Source organism: Mesocricetus auratus, unplaced genomic scaffold (assembly GCF_017639785.1).
Source record: "Mesocricetus auratus isolate SY011 unplaced genomic scaffold, BCM_Maur_2.0 Super-Scaffold_100008, whole genome shotgun sequence".
NCBI lineage: Eukaryota > Metazoa > Chordata > Mammalia > Rodentia > Cricetidae > Mesocricetus > Mesocricetus auratus.
Window position 1 is genome coordinate 57,888,452 of NW_024429192.1, and position 17,799 is coordinate 57,906,250.

General features: G+C 42.0%; 1 protein-coding gene across 1 annotated transcript in view; it reads right to left on the minus strand.

Moving 5' to 3' along the window:
- The window catches only part of Lmln (leishmanolysin like peptidase), a 43,554-nt gene that overhangs the window by 23,372 nt on the left and 2,383 nt on the right, over positions 1–17,799 (minus strand). The window contains exons 2-9 of the mRNA XM_040750892.1: positions 16,038–16,135; positions 15,123–15,153; positions 13,399–13,481; positions 12,767–12,884; positions 10,590–10,768; positions 8,065–8,170; positions 6,390–6,484; positions 1,620–1,737 (exon numbers count right to left, since the gene is read on the minus strand). Of these exons, the coding sequence (XP_040606826.1) occupies positions 1,620–1,737; positions 6,390–6,484; positions 8,065–8,170; positions 10,590–10,768; positions 12,767–12,884; positions 13,399–13,481; positions 15,123–15,153; positions 16,038–16,135 (828 nt within the window). The remainder of the gene's footprint in view (positions 1–1,619; positions 1,738–6,389; positions 6,485–8,064; positions 8,171–10,589; positions 10,769–12,766; positions 12,885–13,398; positions 13,482–15,122; positions 15,154–16,037; positions 16,136–17,799) is intronic.

Genomic DNA, 17,799 nt, shown 5'->3' on the forward strand with positions numbered 1-17,799 from the left:
TATCTTGATGGCATGTATGTGGGGCTGTTGACATTACTCAGAAACATTACAGCAATGACAGTTTTCTTGAGTTTTAGTCCTCAGTAATCATAACAAGGGATTTCTTATATGAAATTATAAAACCAGATAAGACTGCATTTATGCATCTATCACTTCAGGATTGTTGGAACATTGACATCCTCCAAACAGCCACATCTCTTGTGTCATAATGTCAGGTGACCCTTGGTTACATTCACATCATATTCTTTGATAAGAATACCCAAAACCGTACACAAATTCTTTTCTATACAAGATTCTGTCAGCAAAGTTCCGTGTGTATTATATGGGCCTTCTTGAAATGTCAGCTCATTGAATGAGCCTTTTGGGTTGAGGTGACAGTCTTTTAAAGCCATCTCCAACAAAGCAAGCATCAGCAGCTATCCTCTTCCGGCCTCCTTTCTTCCCTTTATTCAGGTATGTGCCCAAGGAAGGACAAATGGAGTTGCCAGTGAGCTGGATCCAAGAGTCCCCATGCTCTTCTCCTCCTTCTGTTTATTTATGAGGATTTTGCCTGCACGCCTGTGCACCCCATGTATGCCTGACACTTGAAGTCAGAAGGGGGCCTGGAGTTCCTGGGACTGGAGTTATAAACAGCTGTGAGCAGCTATGTGGATGCTGGAACTCAAACCCAGGTCCTCTATAGGAACAGCAAGTGTTCTTACCCACTAGCCATTGCCCCAACCCCAGGTATGGTTTTTTTTTTTCTGTTCAAATAACTTTGTGTGTGGTGTGCATACATGATCCTATGTGTATATGTGCATGTGGAAACCAGAAGTCGGTCACTGGTATGTCCCTTAAATATTCTCCACCTCATTTTTTTAAGGTTTTTTAAAAAATATTTATTGTGTATACAGCCTTCTGCCTGCAGGCCAGCAGAGGGTACCAGATCTCATTCAAGGTGGTTGTGAGCCACCATGTGGTTGCTGGGAATTGAACTCAGGACCTCTGGAAGAACAGTCAGTGCTCTTAACCTCTGAGCCATCTCTCCAGCCCATCCACCTCATTTTTAAAATAACATTTCTGTGTGTGTGTGTGTGTGTGTGTGTGTGTGTGTGTTTGTGTGTGTTTGTGTGTGTGTGTGTGTGTGAGAGAGAGAGAGAGAGAGAGAGAGAGAGAGAGAGAGAGAGAGAGAGAGAGAGAGAGAGAGAGAGAGAGATCACTGAACTTGGAGCTAATCTCCTGTGCTAGGCTGGCTGGCAAATCACCTGAACTCTAGGGATCTGCCTGTCTCCACTCCTTCACCAGTTTCTGGGGTTTCAGTCAAGCACTAGCTGTTCTTAGAATTTTTCTTTAACCAGGGGATCCTCATGCTTGTGTTGCCCCATGAATAACGTTGAATGATGCTGTTTCTCCCTAGGTGTGAGCAACTCTCATCTCCTGTCTTAAAGTAATGGGCTGATGGGGGTGCACTGCCAAATTTCCATCTCCTCCCCTCTGTCTTGGCTGGTGGCTTTATTAAATTGTCTTCCTATATTTTCTATTACACACTGAAATTTAAGCACACATTCTTAAACAGAAATTACCAGTAAAGCAAGGACCATAATCAAAAATGAGACACAAAGAAGTTCAATAATACTCACAACAACACGAGGAGTTACTAGGAGATACACAGTGTGGCGAACTATCTTATTATTTCGCACATTCCACAATCTCTCCACTTTTCGAACTACTTTATCACTCCACTGATACAATCCAAGACTGTAATTACAGAAAAGACAGTCATTTTGCCAATTTACTACAACTGTAAATGTAAAAGTATTTATGAATAACAATATGAAATTGAACTACTTGAGTGTTTCTTATGCATTATTTCCATGTAATGTACTTGTAAGCATTTTATTTTCTTTCTTGAGACAGGCTCTCACTATGTAGCACTAGTTGGCCTGGCATTCACTGTGTAGACCAGGCTAGCCTTGAACTCACAGAGACCCACCCATCTTTGCCTCTCAAGTACTTCAATTATAGGTGTGTACCACCACACCCAGGTTCATAAAGATTTTCTAACAGTCTCTTGTAGGCAAAAAGGAAGATGCTTAGGGAGATGAAATAACTTGTTCAAGTTCATACAGTAATACTGAGCTGGGACAACAATGAATTAACTCCATCTTTTCTCCTTTGGTTGTGAGAGATCCAGTCCAGGATGTTGTAGATGCAGGGTAAGCACTTGGCCACTGAGTAGACCCCAGCCCTCAGTGGCTTCTTCTGGCAAGTTTATTGCATTAAAAAATAAAAAGAAAAAAGGAGAAGGAGGAGGAAAAGTAAAGAAAGAAAAGAGAAGGAACCAAAGCAGACAGACCCAAGCATATAAGGAAACTGAACAAAAAAAAATGCTGCCATAATTAATGAAAACATGATTTAATTGTTGTGCACTGAAACTGGTTATCCATCAAGGAAACAATCATTCCATGTCAGCTACAAAATTAAATTCTAGAAAGTTCTCAGGAAAAAAATTCTGGGGTGAAATCAATGAGAACTTGGCCAAATCGACGTTTCCAGAGCCCTGGAAATAAGCAAAGGGCTGCATCAATTCAAGAAGCAATTATTCATGAAAGATGGATGAGTTTCGTGAAGAACAGCAGCACTGAGGTTCCCATCCCCTGTCTACAATTTCAAGGCCACTGTGAAAACCAATAACCCAGCACAGCGGTAGCAAAGGGGACTTTTAAAAATGCATGATTCACTATTTCGGCCCAAGAAATGCTGTTTAGAACCAAGGACACAAACAGAAGGAAAGCAATTTAGAAGATCACTATGTAAGAGGGCTGTAGTGGCTATCGTAACATCTGATGAAAGACGTGAAACAAAGATATCGTTAGAGACAAGAATATCCAACAATGATAAAAGGGCTTGCAGAAGAACCCAAAAAAATTTCTATCAACACTAAAACACCAGGCTATAGATGCAGCTGGATGCAGCTCGGTTGGTGCAGTACTTGAGTTGAGTTTGGTCCCCAGTATCATGTAAACTGGCTATGGTGGCACACACCTCTAATATGGAATTCAAGGTTATCCTTAGCTACATGTAAGTTTGAGGCTAGCCAGGCATATTAGGCCATATTTGGGGGGGAATAAACAGATATGCATAACATATCTGTTTATCTACTTCCAATTTCGAGATTGTTTTTGGAAGAGACACCTTATTTTGGACTATGATTTTAAAAATGGATACCGTGCACTGTGGTGAGGAAGTCATGGCAATATAAGTGTGAGACAGTTGGTGACATTGCATTGCATTGTAGGCAGCAAGATTAACCCAAGGCTGTCTTAGAGGCCCTGAAGAAAGGACAAAGGGAACTTCAGTTCTGTGTCCTTGTCCAGGAGTGGATTTGGCAAGGCCAGTCTAGAGCTAAACTCAGTGCCTCATAGCAGTCAGGGATGCCATTTCTAGGGACCTGACTCTTCCCCCAGACAATGGTTATCAGTCCTTAGCCAGCTGTAGCTGAGGTATCCCGTGTTTTCTGTCAGCATTGTCTTAGCTCTCTGCTGACCCTGGCCATTCCCCCTACAAACAGTATAAATGATACTATATTTCTTAATAAACTTTCTTGGCATAAGCTATCAGCTTATGCAAGACCTTCTGGTCCTAGCTATTGTTTTCATGTTCTTTAGTTCTCATCCCTGCTCCTCCTACTCAATACTTTGATATTCAGGACCCTTATTCCTATGGGGGGTGCTGCATTAATTCATTTTATTTTTATTTTTTGAAGACAATGTTCAAACTTAGTGAACAAAGCCAGCAAGAAAATGAACAGTTTTTAGTTCATTAATCAATCAATATTCTGTTCTCCATTCATCCTTCAAGGGTAACAGCTTCTCTCAAACCTTACTCCCTTTTGTTTGTTTTTTCTTAAAGATGCTCTCATATAGTATAGGCTGGCCTTAAATGTGCTATGTAGCAGAGGCTGGCTTTGAGCTCCTTATCCCACTGCCTCAGCCTCCCAAATTCTGGGATTACAGGTATAAACCACCAAGCCCAGCATATGAATGGTTTCTCCAAACAGGGTAGAGTCTAATCCAATTCTTTACGCCTAACAACTGAACTTATTATTCTAGCATTTCCAATTAAACTGGAAGATTTCATCAAGTATCAGCTTCCCTTGACCCTCACATCCATCACTCTCCCACTCCAGAAATGTAATCTCATCATTTACATTTTACATCAGGACCAGCACTGTTTTCAAAGACCAGATTTCCATACTACCAAACAAAAGGCACACTCTAGGAAAAACATCCATTTATACATTATCATTCTGTTTCTTTGTTGTTGTCCTCCCAACTGTGGTTCTTTGAGATGAGTCCTCATGTAACCCAGAGCTGATCATGTAGCAGAGGCTGACCTTGAACTTTTCATCTTCCTGCCTCTACCCCCAAGTGCAGAGGTTACAGATATGGGTCACTACCACTGCCTAGAATTTTGTACTTTATAATTACTCTAAAAATACTAGAAATAAGCCAGGTGTGGTGGTACACACCTTTAATCCCAGCACTTGAGAGGCATAGTTAGCTGAATATCTGAGTTCAAGGTCAGCCTGGTCTTCAGAGAGTTCTAGGACAGCCAGGGTTACATAGAGAAATTCTGTCCCAAAAAACAAAACAAACAAAAAAACCTAACTAGAAATTAAGAAATACATACTAAATAAATAGTATTGAGGCCGGGCGTTGGTGGCACACGCCTTTAATCCCAGCACTTGGGAGGCAGAGGCAGGCGGATCTCTGTGAGTTCGAGGCCAGCCTGGTCTACAAGAGCTAGTTCCAGGACAGCCTCCAAAGCCACAGAGAAACCCTGTCTCGAAAAACGAAAATAAATAAATAAATAAATAAATAAATAGTATTAACTATTTTACTGGAGAACTTTGCAATTAAAGCAAAATATACATAAGACAAGTCATATAAGGGTTAATTAAATTTTTTTTTAATTTATGTGCCTGTGTGTGTCTATATGTGTCTATGTCACTTGTGTGCAGGTACTCAGGGAGACCAGAGGAGGGGTCAGATCCTCTGGAACTCAAGTTACAAGCAGTTACTCCTGATGTGGTCATAAAACTCAGGTCCTCTGGAAGAGCAACAAGTGTTCTTAATTGCTGAGCCTTCTCTCCAGTCCCAAGTGTTAGGTGTTTTTGTTGTTGTTGGGTTTTTTTTGGGGGGGGTTTCGAGATAAGGTTTCTCTGTATTGCTTTGGATCCTGTCTTGGAACTCACTCTGTAGACCAGGCTGGTATCGAATTCACAGAGATCCTCCTGCCTCTGCCTCCCGAGTGCTGGGATTAAAGGCGTGCGCCACCAACGCCCAGCCCAAGTGTTATTTTTTTTTAATTCAAAATTTATTTATTACTATTAGTGTGTGCATGTGTATGTATGTTTGTGTTATATGCGTGTTTGTTAGGCTTATATAGCAAGCACTTTCCCTCCTGAGCCATCTTGCCAGCTCCAGATGAATTGTTAATACTTACTCCATGTTAGTACCCTAAGAAAGGAATGGGAACGGTCAGCACCTGGGAAGGTTTCCATGTGACGCTCCTCCATCAGTAGCTACTTTACAGCAGTTAACAGATTGCCACCTAAAGTGAAGCCCTTATCTTTTATTATTGCCAGTATCTGATTTCCATATAAATGGACTATTTGAGTTATTCTGCTTTATACTACACCTGAGCAGTTCACCCAAGTTTCTGCAAACAGCAAAGGCTAATTTAGTATGCTAAATAAATAAAACCCCAAATATGACCACTCCATGTTTTCCCACAGCCTAACTATACTGTCAAGTGAAATGTGTTATAATATGGTGGGTAGAGCCCCGAGTGTCAAGGGGTGTCCTGATCCTCAGAACAAGCCATCTCTTAAGTGCATCTTGTCTTACTGTCTACAGTTACTCTAGGTTGGCCACGAAGTCACTGTCACTCACCACAAGAACAGTGCTGCAATTCCCAGGTTCTAGTCCTAGCATCCTCTAAAGAAGGTGAACAAGGCCGGGCGCTGGTGGCGCACGCCTTTAATCCCAGCACTCGGGAGGCAGAGGCAGGCCAGCCTGGTCTACAAAGTGAGTTCCAGGACAGCCTCCAAAGCTACAGAGAAACCAAAAAAAAAAAAAAAAAAAAAAAAGAAGATAAACAAGAATGAAAATAGCAGGGTTGGAGAGATGGCTCAACGGTTAAGAGCAGTGGCTGCTCTTTCCAGAGGTCCTGAGTTTTATGGCCAGTAGTCACATGGTGGCTCACAACCATCTATAATGAGATCTGAAGCCCTTGTCTGGCCTGCAGGCATGCATGCAGACAGAACACTGTATACATAATAAATAACTAAATCTTTAAAAAATAATAATAATTAAAAAAATAAAAAGAATAAAGATAGCAAATACCTATAGTTAAAAGGTGGGAGTCCATCTGCAGACCGTGACGTCAGGGGAGTTCCATCTTGATCATGGTAGAATGCAAAAAGTCCAGCAGAGAAACCCTGGAAGAAAGAATCCAAAGTGTCTAAGAGCAGAATGCTAAGTCCCAGCACACACACAGTAGCATCCACCATCACAGAGGTGCTGTCATTAGTACAAGAGTGCTATGCAGCTCTGCAAAAGTTATCCCAGAGTTCAACTCAACAGCACACAAGGGTGCTGCATTTATAGTTTAAAACACTGAACTACTTGCTGTAAACATTTCAAAAAATTATTTTTACTTTCACTAATGTGCATCTGACTATGTGAATACACCCATGTATGTGTATGTGCTCTCAGGGGCCAGAAGGGGGTGCTAGAGGTCATGGAGCTGGAGTTAGGGGTGGTTGCAATCTGCCCCACATGGGTATTAGGAACTGTAAGAGCAGTATGCATTCTTAGCCACTGGGTCACCTCTCCAGCTCACTGATGTAGATGTTTCCACTACAGGATTTTCTAAAGTACATTATATATTTTACATTTGTTTTCAGGTTATATATATATCAATGCTATGTTATCATGATACTTCCAGGCACATACTACAGAGTACTGGGAATTGTACTTTTTAATTCATCTGTATGGTTTTACAGATATTTTAGTATTTTTCCTGTTGGAGACCCTATCATGTACCATTTCCAAATGTGAAACAAAAGTTGAAAATATAAAACTGGCACAATGAATTGCAAGACCGATTCCCTACCACTTCACTGGCCTTTATTTGCAAGTATCAGACTTAAAGAGAAAAACCTAAGAAAAAGTTATTATTTACTTTATACTAAACACAATCTAAGGCACCATGGACAATAATAACAAGGGCATTTTGGGGCTATTTTCTTCACCCAAATTTACTAAGTGCCAAAATTGCAGCCACTACTACTGAAAATTATTAACAATATTGAATGTGTAGGGAGCTGGGGATCAAGTATACTCCTAATAACATCTATAAAAGCTCAATGTCTGCACGCCTTTAATCCCAGCACTTGAGAGGCAGAGGCAGGCAGATCTCTGTGAGTTTGAGGCCAGTCTGGTCTACAAACCCTGTCTCGAAAAAACAACACAAAACAAAAAAGTTCAGTGTCTAAGCCTCAAATTGACATTATATACACATACATCTATCTACATTTATCTGTGTGTGTGTGTGTGTGTGTGTGTGTGTGTGTGTGTGTGTGTGTGTCAGAGGCAGTCAGCTAAGCATGCAGCTCAGTTGGCAGAATGGCTATCTAGTGTGTATGAAGCCCTGGATTTAATCCCCAGCACTGCATACACTGGGTACTATAGCACATTTGTAATCATGGCCTCAAACTTAGAGCAACCCTCCTGCCTCAGCATCTCAAATGCTGGAATACAGGCCTGAGCCACCACATCTGGCTCTAAGATGCTTTTCTTTAGAAGTTTAACCATCTCTTAAACATCCTACTTATGCAATGGAAATGTTTGTTTAATTGTAAATTATACTAGATAGCAAAACTCAACCTACCATCCTGACCATTAAAAATTCCTATGAACCCAAGAATTCACGTATCATTTAAAACATGTATTAAGATGAAAGAATAAACAACAAATCAACGGTCTGAAGGCAAGGATAGAAGTTAATGGCATTTACCAGGGCATGAATGATCTCATGCTTCACTGTGGACAACATCCCAATAAACTCTTGTGGTTGGGTGGAGATCATATTTGGACACAGGTTAGCATATCCTGCTATTGGCCTGTTAAAATAAACATGACATTTTTCACTATATCCCAGAGTAGTATTTACAACATTTGCTAACCTATACTTCTCTATGAAAGACAGCTCAAGGACAATACTTATGAAATGCAATTTTATAGCTAACTCTTTTTTTAATGTCAAGACCCACACCTTTTGCTTTCTAATGGCATGGAAAAGCAACACTTGTCTAATGAGCATTTGTCCTATTTAGGTACTGGAATCGCAGGCCTGGGCCTCAGAGGGGCCTCTGGAGGATCAGGTCCTCCATCCCTCTCCAGCTTCATGTCTCTTTCTTGTTTTCTGACTGAATTCCGAGCCTCACACATGCTAAGCAAGCACTCTACCACTCAGCTGCATCCCAACTCGTTTTTTTACAGTTTGATACAGGATCTTGCTAAATTGTGCTAAACCAGGCATGGGAGTACATGCCTGCAATTCTAGCACTTGGGAAACAGTGGAGGATCATTTTGAGTTCAAGGCCAGTCTGGAGTCTACATGGTTGAGTTTCGTGGCAGCCAGGTCTACATATCAAGAAGTTTTTAAAATCAAACAAACAAATAAACAACAACAAACTAGCCTTCAACTTTGAATTTGCCTGAACAGCCTTCCAAGCTGCCAAGATTGCAAGCATACACCTCTCTCTACCCCCAGAGAGTTCCCTAAGCCCTTTATTTGGCTAAAACCTGTCACTGCTCAGGTTTCAAAAGAGGTCTTCCTTCTCAAATCAAGTTAAATGATATTCCTTGTAACTCTTTTCCTTTGTTCTATGCTATAGGATCCTGTATGAAGTGTGTATCACATTTTAAAACAGCATGCTTACTTTTAGGTCTCTTTATACAATCTGTAAATTGCAGGAGGCAAGCACACAAGTCTAATTTGTTCACCTTCTTTGCTGGCAGAATAATCAGCTGGTCATGGGCATAGATTCACACAATACAGAGTTCTCTATAATCACAATACTGGTTGGGTGTGGCACACATGCCTCTGTAATCTCAGCATTTGGGAAGGAGCAGGAAGATAAGGAATTCAAGGCCATCCTTATTCATGCCATATAGTGGATTCCAGGCCAGGCTAGACACATGAGACCCTATCTCACTGGTGTGGGGGCAGAACTAAAGATAGAAGGCTGCCCTTTGCCCCACATCAACATTCCCAGAAGAAACCAAATCTTTGCCCAGGTGTGATCAGTTCCTCATTCCCTGGTACAAGGCCATTTATTCTTTTACCTATTCATCTATATCAAATATGATCAAACATTAAAAAAGAGAAGTGTAACAAAACTGAAACACACCTCTCCTGTCTGCCTCTTACACTGAATTCTCTCAGCAGAAGACAAACAGATCCAGTAGGTGCTTTCAGCATCATGAGACACAGAAAGGAGAGGCACTAACTAAGATTCAGTCACCTGGAATTTTATATCCTTCCTGCTATCAATTAGGCAAATGCAAACTGGCCCTGCCCATTGGGGACCTGGCAGAGTGGTCACCCTTGCATGCATGGTAGGCTCTGTACAAGGTTTGCTACAGGGGTTGTGACCCACAGGCTGAGAACCACTGCTCTAAGTCATGTGAGAGTTTAGTAATTCCATTGACTAGTTTTCTGATGTGTGGCAGCCAATCTTTTACAGATGTAATCAATTTATTTGGGGAAGGGGTTTGAGACAGGATTTTTCTTTTTCTTTTTTTTTTTTCCTTTTTTCTTTTTTTGGTTTTTCGAGACAGGGTTTCTCTGTGACTTTGGAGACTGTCCTGGAACTAGCTTTTGTAGACCATGCTGGTCTCGAATTCACAGAGATCCGCCTGCCTCTGCCTCCTGAGTGCTGGGATTAAAGGCGTGCGCCACCAACGCCCGGCTCAAGAATATTCTTATATTCATACAGTGTAAGCTGTTAAAGGTAAAAGTTAAAGTCCAAATTATTTTCTTAAAGAAGAATTAATATGACAATAAAATTTCTTTTGTTTTGTTTTTTAATCAGAAATTCTTTCTTGATAGTAGATTTTTTTCTTTGAACTTTTTTGTGGGAAAAAGGCAAGATGAGACTGAGAGATGGCTCAGCAGTTAAGAGCAATGACTGCTCTTCCAGAGGACCCGGGTTTGATTCCCAGCTCCCACATGGTGACTCACAACTGCCTGTGACGCCAATTTCAGGGAATCTAACGCCTGACCTCCTCAGGCTCCTGCACACATATGGTACACACACATGCACGCACGCACGTATACACACACCCCTCAGGTACACATACATACCCATAAAGAGTAACTAAACACATTAGAAAAAAAAGGAAAAAGTCAAGGGAAGTTTTCACTTTCTTACCTCTAACAACTTATTTCTTAGTCCTAAAAGCAACTGAACAGATGCAAAATTCCTTTTACAGTACGCTAAAGCTTTTGGGAGGCGGCCTCAGAAGAATGCTTACCTGTCCATTTTCGCCTCCTGCTGACAATAAGCTGCATAAGAGATGATGTTTTCATGGCTGCATCTCTCAGTGGCCAGAGCACCAACATAGAGAATGAAGTCTGCATCCTGGACACCCTCTTGGTCTAGCACACCCACTGCTCCGCAGGGCCACTTACCCTCTCTGCAGACCCTGCATTGCTGCACGGACGGGAGAACAGAAAAAGCAGACCAGACACTGGGTTAGCCGAGCGACAGTATCAGGCAAGTACAGACTGGAGAGACACATCGTTTAACTTTCACTTAGTCTCCCTAAACTCTCTCCCAAATCGGGAACTGAGCAGGCATGCATTACAAACCTACAGTCCTGGTACCTGGGAGGCTAAGTATGAGGCAAGCAATACCAAGCAACAAAACAAATCAAGGATCACAAATTCCACCTCTTTTCCTCTGTATCCTCACACAAATGTACATATAGATAAAACACAGTGCACATGAAATAAAAATAATAAAAAACGAACAACTAAGGCCGGGCCTTGGTGGCGCACGCCTTTAATCCCAGCACTTGGGAGGCAGAGGCAGGCGGATCTCTGTGAGTTCAAGACCAGCCTGGACTACCAAGCGAGTTCCAGGACAGCCTCCAAAGCCACAGAGAAACCCTGTCTCGAAAAACCAAAAAAAAAAAAAAAAAAAAAAAAAACACGAACAACTAAAAACACCCCCTCCCACCAAAACCTGAAAAATAACCAACAAAAAACAATCCAGAAACTACTAGGCACGCTTGGTTACTTTTAAATGTCAACTTGCCACAACCTAGAATCCCATGAGAAGGAAGCCTCAAATAGGGGTGGCTTAGATCATGCTGGCCTGTGGGCATGTCTGTGGGAAACTGCTTTGATTATTAACTGATGTAGGGGGCCCAGCCCACTGTGGGTGGTGCCATCCCCAAGCAGGTGGTCCTGAACTGTGCGAAAGCTGAGTATTACGCAGCCAGCAAGCATCCTCCTCCACGGTTCCTGCTGTAGCAACTTGGAATACCAACCAGGTCTGTCCTTAAAGTGCCTGCCTTGACGTCCCTTAGTGATGGGACTATAGGATGAAAGAAACACTTTTCTCCCCAGTTACTTTGGTCAGGTATGTGTCCCAGCAACAGAAATGAAAGTCAAACACTTGCTGAAGGGGTTTTCCTACACAGCCACACCCATGTTTCGCTGCACTCAGAATGGAACACACGCTAGGCAGTGCTCTACCATTGACTTATGTTATATACATAATTTTTGCAACTTCCTTTGGATATGGTTATTTCAAATCTAACTAATGAAAACTTTCAACCTAATGGACAGTATTTCCCATTATAAAGAAAATTTGGGTTGTTGAGATGGCCTGGCAGTAGAGGTAATGCTGCCAAGCCAGACCTGTGTTTGAGAGGACGGAACGAACTTTCAAATAATGTCCTCTGAGTTCCACACACATGCCATGGCATAAACACACAAAATAAATAAATATAATAAAACATAAGAAAAAAGCAAATATCTGGGAATGGTAGTACACACCTTTAATCTCAGCATTTGGAAGGCAGAGACAGGTAGGTATGTGTAAATTCAAAGCCAACCTGGTCTCTATAGTGAATTTTGAGACAGCCAAGCCTACATAGAAACCCTATCTCAAAAAATAAATAATAAGTAAATAGTAAAGCTGAATAGATGACTCAGTAGTTAAGAGTATCACAGACTGACTGCTCTTGCAGAGGACCGAAGTTCAGTTCTTAGCACTCATGTTAGATTGCTCACATCTGCCTGAAACTCCAGTTCCAGGTAATCTGACATTAAATTGCCCTTTTAAAATGCTAAAAGAAATGTTCCTAAAAAACAAAACAACAAAAGATAGTTCTCAACCAAACTGCTGCAGCAGACCCAGGCACCTATGTGGATGGGCCAAAGAAAAGGTCAAACAAGACTGCAAAGACATGAAGGAATAAAGCCGGAACCCTAAGTGTGATTAGATGTTGGTAGAAAATGGAGTCTTGGGGTGATAGAGTACTTGCCTAACATGCAGAAGCACCTGCTTACTCCAGAGCACCACAAAGAAACAAACGGAGTTACTGTGCCTTCGTACCAGCACCTGACAGCTCCTTGCTCAGAGACTGGGAACCTCCCATTAACACTCTGGAATGGAAAGCCTGTGAGTGCGGGGACTCACCTGGAGATGCTCCTCGGGCACTATAACTGGGCCACACTTGGTATGCACTGCACACTCCCCAGTACAGTATCTGTGTGGATCATTTTCTTTCCGTAGGTACTGGTTTGTTGCACATTGTCTTTGGGTTATTCACATGTCAAAAATTACAAAAAATAAAGAGAACAGTTCACAGCAGTTAAAATACAGTCACTTGCGCTGCCTGCCACCCATTACCTCTTCTCCACTATCATGGGCCCTAGCATCATGAACCCTAAGGCCCAAATAAGCCCTGCGTTGGTCCAGTGTTCTATCACAGCAATAGGAAGTAACTAATGCACTCACTGTAATACTGCTGTAAGAATGGTTACGATTTAACTCGGTAGGTAGTTCACTAAGAGACTTATCAAACACCTCACAAAGCAAACATCACAAACACATGGAGGAGGAGGGAGTGGAGACAAGAACAGCTTATAATGGAAAGGAGGTCATTTAGCAGGTGCTTTTTTCAACCCCTTTAAATATCTTGTATTTTAGTTTCTAAAAACACATGTAATAAAATTCTACTATAAATTTCATGCGTTGTCATGTGGTAAAACGGGGAGTCCACAGAACTAGCTGGATGGAGGAAAGGATCACTGTCTGAAGTGACATACCTGCTGAGTAAGATCCTGCCAGCAGGCCAACGAACCTGAAATGTTCTCTCTAAGTAAGAAATAGCTTGTGGGAAAAGTTTGTTCTAAATAAAATAGAAAAATCTAGTTAGAATAGAGAAACAGTGTGTTTAAGAAAACAAACATGGCTCTCCCTCCTGTACCTAGGCTGAGCAAGATATCCCTCCATAGAGAATGGGCTCCAAAAAGTCAGCTCATGCACTAGGGATAAATACTGGCATTGGTATATAAAGTAAGAAATATGGGTTATCAGTGGCTACAAGACATAAGAAGGAAGCTCCTAGGATTCAGAAATACAGACACCTGTCCAAAGTTATGTGGCAGCAAAGACAGAGTGAATGTAGGAGGACGTTATCCACAGTGAAAGATCTGATGAGGGCTGGTGAGATGGCTTAGCAGGTATGGGCATTTGCTGTGTAATGCTGTTGATACTAGCTCAATCCCAGGAACCCACAGTGGAGGGTGGATCAAACCCTGAAAGTTGTCATCTGACCACCACCTGTGCCTATATGGTATGCACAAGTGCATGTACACACACACACACACACACACACACACACACACACACACACACACACACTTGATGAAATGGACTCTATGTTAAAAAAAAAACAGGCTGGTGAAATGGTGAAATGACTCAGTTGTCGTTTTGTTATTTTTTTTGTTTTGTTTTGATTTTTCGAGACAGGGTTTCTCTGTATTGTTTTGGAGGCTGTCCTGGAACTCGCTCTGTAGACCAGGCTGGCCTCAAACTCACAGAGATCCACCTGCCTCTGCCTCCCAAGTGCTGGGATTAAAGACCTGGCGAGATGGCTCAGGTGTAAAGGCATGTGCCAATAAAGTTTGTCCCCTGATGGCCCTCTACATGTGCACCTATACTTACATCACACATATACACAGTAATAATGATAATAATAATAATGTCTCTGCTGTGTCACACTGTCACGTCAGCTGATCCTTAGGACAAAGAACATTCTTATGTTATGCACACAACGCTGTTCTCAATGGACTGCAAAACTTGTCCTTCGTACCCACCCTATCCTCAGCATGCTTTGTTCCCCCAAAACTTGACAGACTGAGGAAAAAAAGGATGAGAATACTGATTTAATATAAATTATAAAATGGTTAATTTAGGGGGGCTGGAAAGATGGCTCAGCGGTTAAGAACACTGGCTGCTCTTCCAGAGGTCCTGAGTTCAATTCCCAGCACCCACATGGTGGCTCACAACCATTTGTAATGAGACCTGGTGCCCTCTTCTGGCCCGCAGGGACACATGCAGGCAGAATGCTATACACATAATAAATAAATAAATCTTTTTTTTTTTTTTTTTTGGTTTTTCGAGACAGGGTTTCTCTGTGGCTTTGGAGGCTGTCCTGGAACTCGCTTGGTAGTCCAGGTTGGTCTCGAACTCACAGAGATCCGCCTGCCTCTGCCTCCCGAGTGCTGGGATTAAAGGCGTGCGCCACCAACGCCCGGCTAAATAAATAAATCTTTAAAAAAATGGTTAATTTAATGTCAAATTCCAAAAAGGTTTTGCTAAGCATATCACAAAACACCTTTATCAAATGAAAATTACAACTACTACCAAATCTTTTATTCATTTATCCACAAACCAGATGCATATATTTTTCTTTTTCATGGAAGAATTAGCACATAAAATATACCTGTTTGAAGTATCCACTTGGTAAGTATTTATTATTACATACCTTTACAAGATATCTTTTCTCAGGGAGCAGCCTGAAAATGATGAGAAAAACATAAAAGAACTGCCGTCTAAGGGTGGTGACCTAGCTCAGTGGTGGGGCACTTGCCTGGTGGTACAAGGCTCTGGGGACAGTCTCTACTACCACACAAGAAAAGCATGGCCGCCCTGAGTTACAGCACATCCTATCTCTCTGGCTTGTATCTCAAGGGCCCTAGGACATTCCATACTGAGGTGCGCAGTTGCACATTTGGAGCTTGTTTTCCAAAGTCTCAGCTTAGCCGGATGGGCCTGTGACACCTTACTTTGTGCCTAAGCATGGGAACTTAGCATGATCAGACATTATCTCATTCATCCAGAATGGTTAGGCTGGAGAAAGGCACAGACTGCTCTGTGAGCACATCATAAACTCCTTCAGACTCCTAGTCTACCTGTCGTCTGGACCGCTCTCAGATAGCATACCAATTACACTACATAATCTACCTACTGAATAATTCTGTAAACCTCCTTATGTTGGTTATATTTGCAACTCCTCTTATTTTTCCTTTGACTACTTAATGACAAATGTCTTCCAGGTCTGCTGTGGCCATAGTCAAGTAAGGTTGGATTTGTTCTCTTTAAATTATTCATGATGAACAGATTTTAGCTACATACCATGGCCTTTGCAATTTCAACTCAGTTCTATTTTCGAGTTACACCAGCCCTTTTCTGGTTCTATCTCTGGCCTTACGTTAGCTAACCATGAACATGTCTTTCATATTTAGACTGGCACTAGAAGAAGGTGACAAGACTGAGGCAGGGAGATGGTGAGGGAGCTTGAGCCCGGTCTGGGCAACGCAATGAAGGGATAGCCAGTGTGAGCAACACAGCGATGTCTCAAACAAACAATAAGCAAATGGCAAGAAGACAGCAAGCTTACTCTTCAATACTCTGATCGTAGATAGTCTTGATTCGTAAATGCCCATCAGCATCTCTCTTTACGACATGATTTGTCTTGAGATGAACCTTATTTATGACCTACAAGAATGAACAGTTTGAAAACTCTGTAAAAGCTCAATATGGACATTTTTCTTTATATAAGTAGAATTTAAATATAATGTGTGCTCACTTAACTACCCAATTCAAACCTAAACAAGATTAATGAGCCAAAGTATTATACTCCCCAAAAGTCCCTTACTTTATATTCTATGATGTTAGCAGTCCTGAATCCCAAATGTTTCCCAAGCAAATGTTATCATCTGAGAGAGAAGTATTTTGAACTTGAGTGACATGAACCAATCATAGTGACTGCAACTGCCAAAAGGCTTGGCCTTTGTTAATTCTAGTTTTGCTGACTCCAAGTTTTTAGAAAATGACAAGAGAGGTGGAGCACTTGGCTCACACAATTAATCCCAGCACTGGGAAGCAGGGGCAGGCAATCTCTGTGAGTTCAATCCCCGTCAGAGCTACAGAATGACTAGTGAGACCTTGTCTCAAAAAAGGAAAGAAATGACAAAAGATTAAAAGTATAAGCATGTATGTATGGTGGATTGTGTGTGTATGTTTGTGTGTGTATGTTTATGTGTGTATGTGTGCATACGTATAGGTGCACATACACATGGGTGCACATAAATGTGGAGGCAAATGCCCTCCACCTTGTATTTTGAGACAGGGCCTCTCATAGGCTTGGAAGTTGCCAAGCAGTCTAGGCTGTTTGACCACTAAGCCCCAGCAGTCCCTTTGTCTCTGCTTCCCCAGGGCTAGGGTTATAAGTAGAATCTTCACCATCTTTTGGCTTTTTTTCCCCTTTGAAACAGGGTTTCACCGTGTATTCCTGGCTGTCCTGAAACTCAGACTCATAGAGATCTGCTTGCCTCTGCCTCCCGAGTGCTGGGGTTAAAGGCATGTGCCAACACTGCCCAGCTCAGTTTGCCTTTTTAACCTGGACTCTAGGACACCAAACTCAGGCCCTCAGGCTCGAAAGGCAAGTACTTCACCAAATGAGTCATTACCCCAGCCTAAAGAACCTTAAGTTACCTTTTAAAAAGTACAAAAACTTCCTACAAGGGAGCCCTTCATCTATCTTTTGCCTAGCTCTCGTTTACATGACTCTCCCCAGTTTAGGAGAAATAAAAATTACAAAGCTTTATGGGCTGAAGACATGGCTCGGCGGTTAAGTTAAGAGCACTGGCTGCTCTTCTAGAGGACCTGAGTTCAATTCTCAGCACCCACGTGGCAGCTCACAACTGTCTGTAATTCTGGTTACAGGGGACTAATAGGCCACATAGAGACTGCAGAACCCAGAACAAACTTAGCACTAACATACAAGAGAGGACGTGGGAACTGCTGGCTTCCAGAAATGGAATGGTAGCTTCATATGCATCACACATTACCAAATTTGGAGGAAATGTTTTAAAAGAATACTACTTGAGGCCCACAATCCCAGCACTTGGGAAGTGGAGGCAGGCAGAGGCTACAAAGTGAATTCCAAGCCAGGTTGGGCTACCTAAGACCTTGATTCAGAAAACAAAACGACAAAGGAATACTATTTGAAGGCACTAGAGGAGGAAAAGGGACAGCTTGTAAGAATCTACTCTCAAAATAGAAACTGGGAACTGGAGAGATGGCTCAGTGTTTAAGGGTACACTGGCTGCTCTTCTAGAGGACCTGAGTTCAGTTCCCAGCACCCACCGCATGGCAGC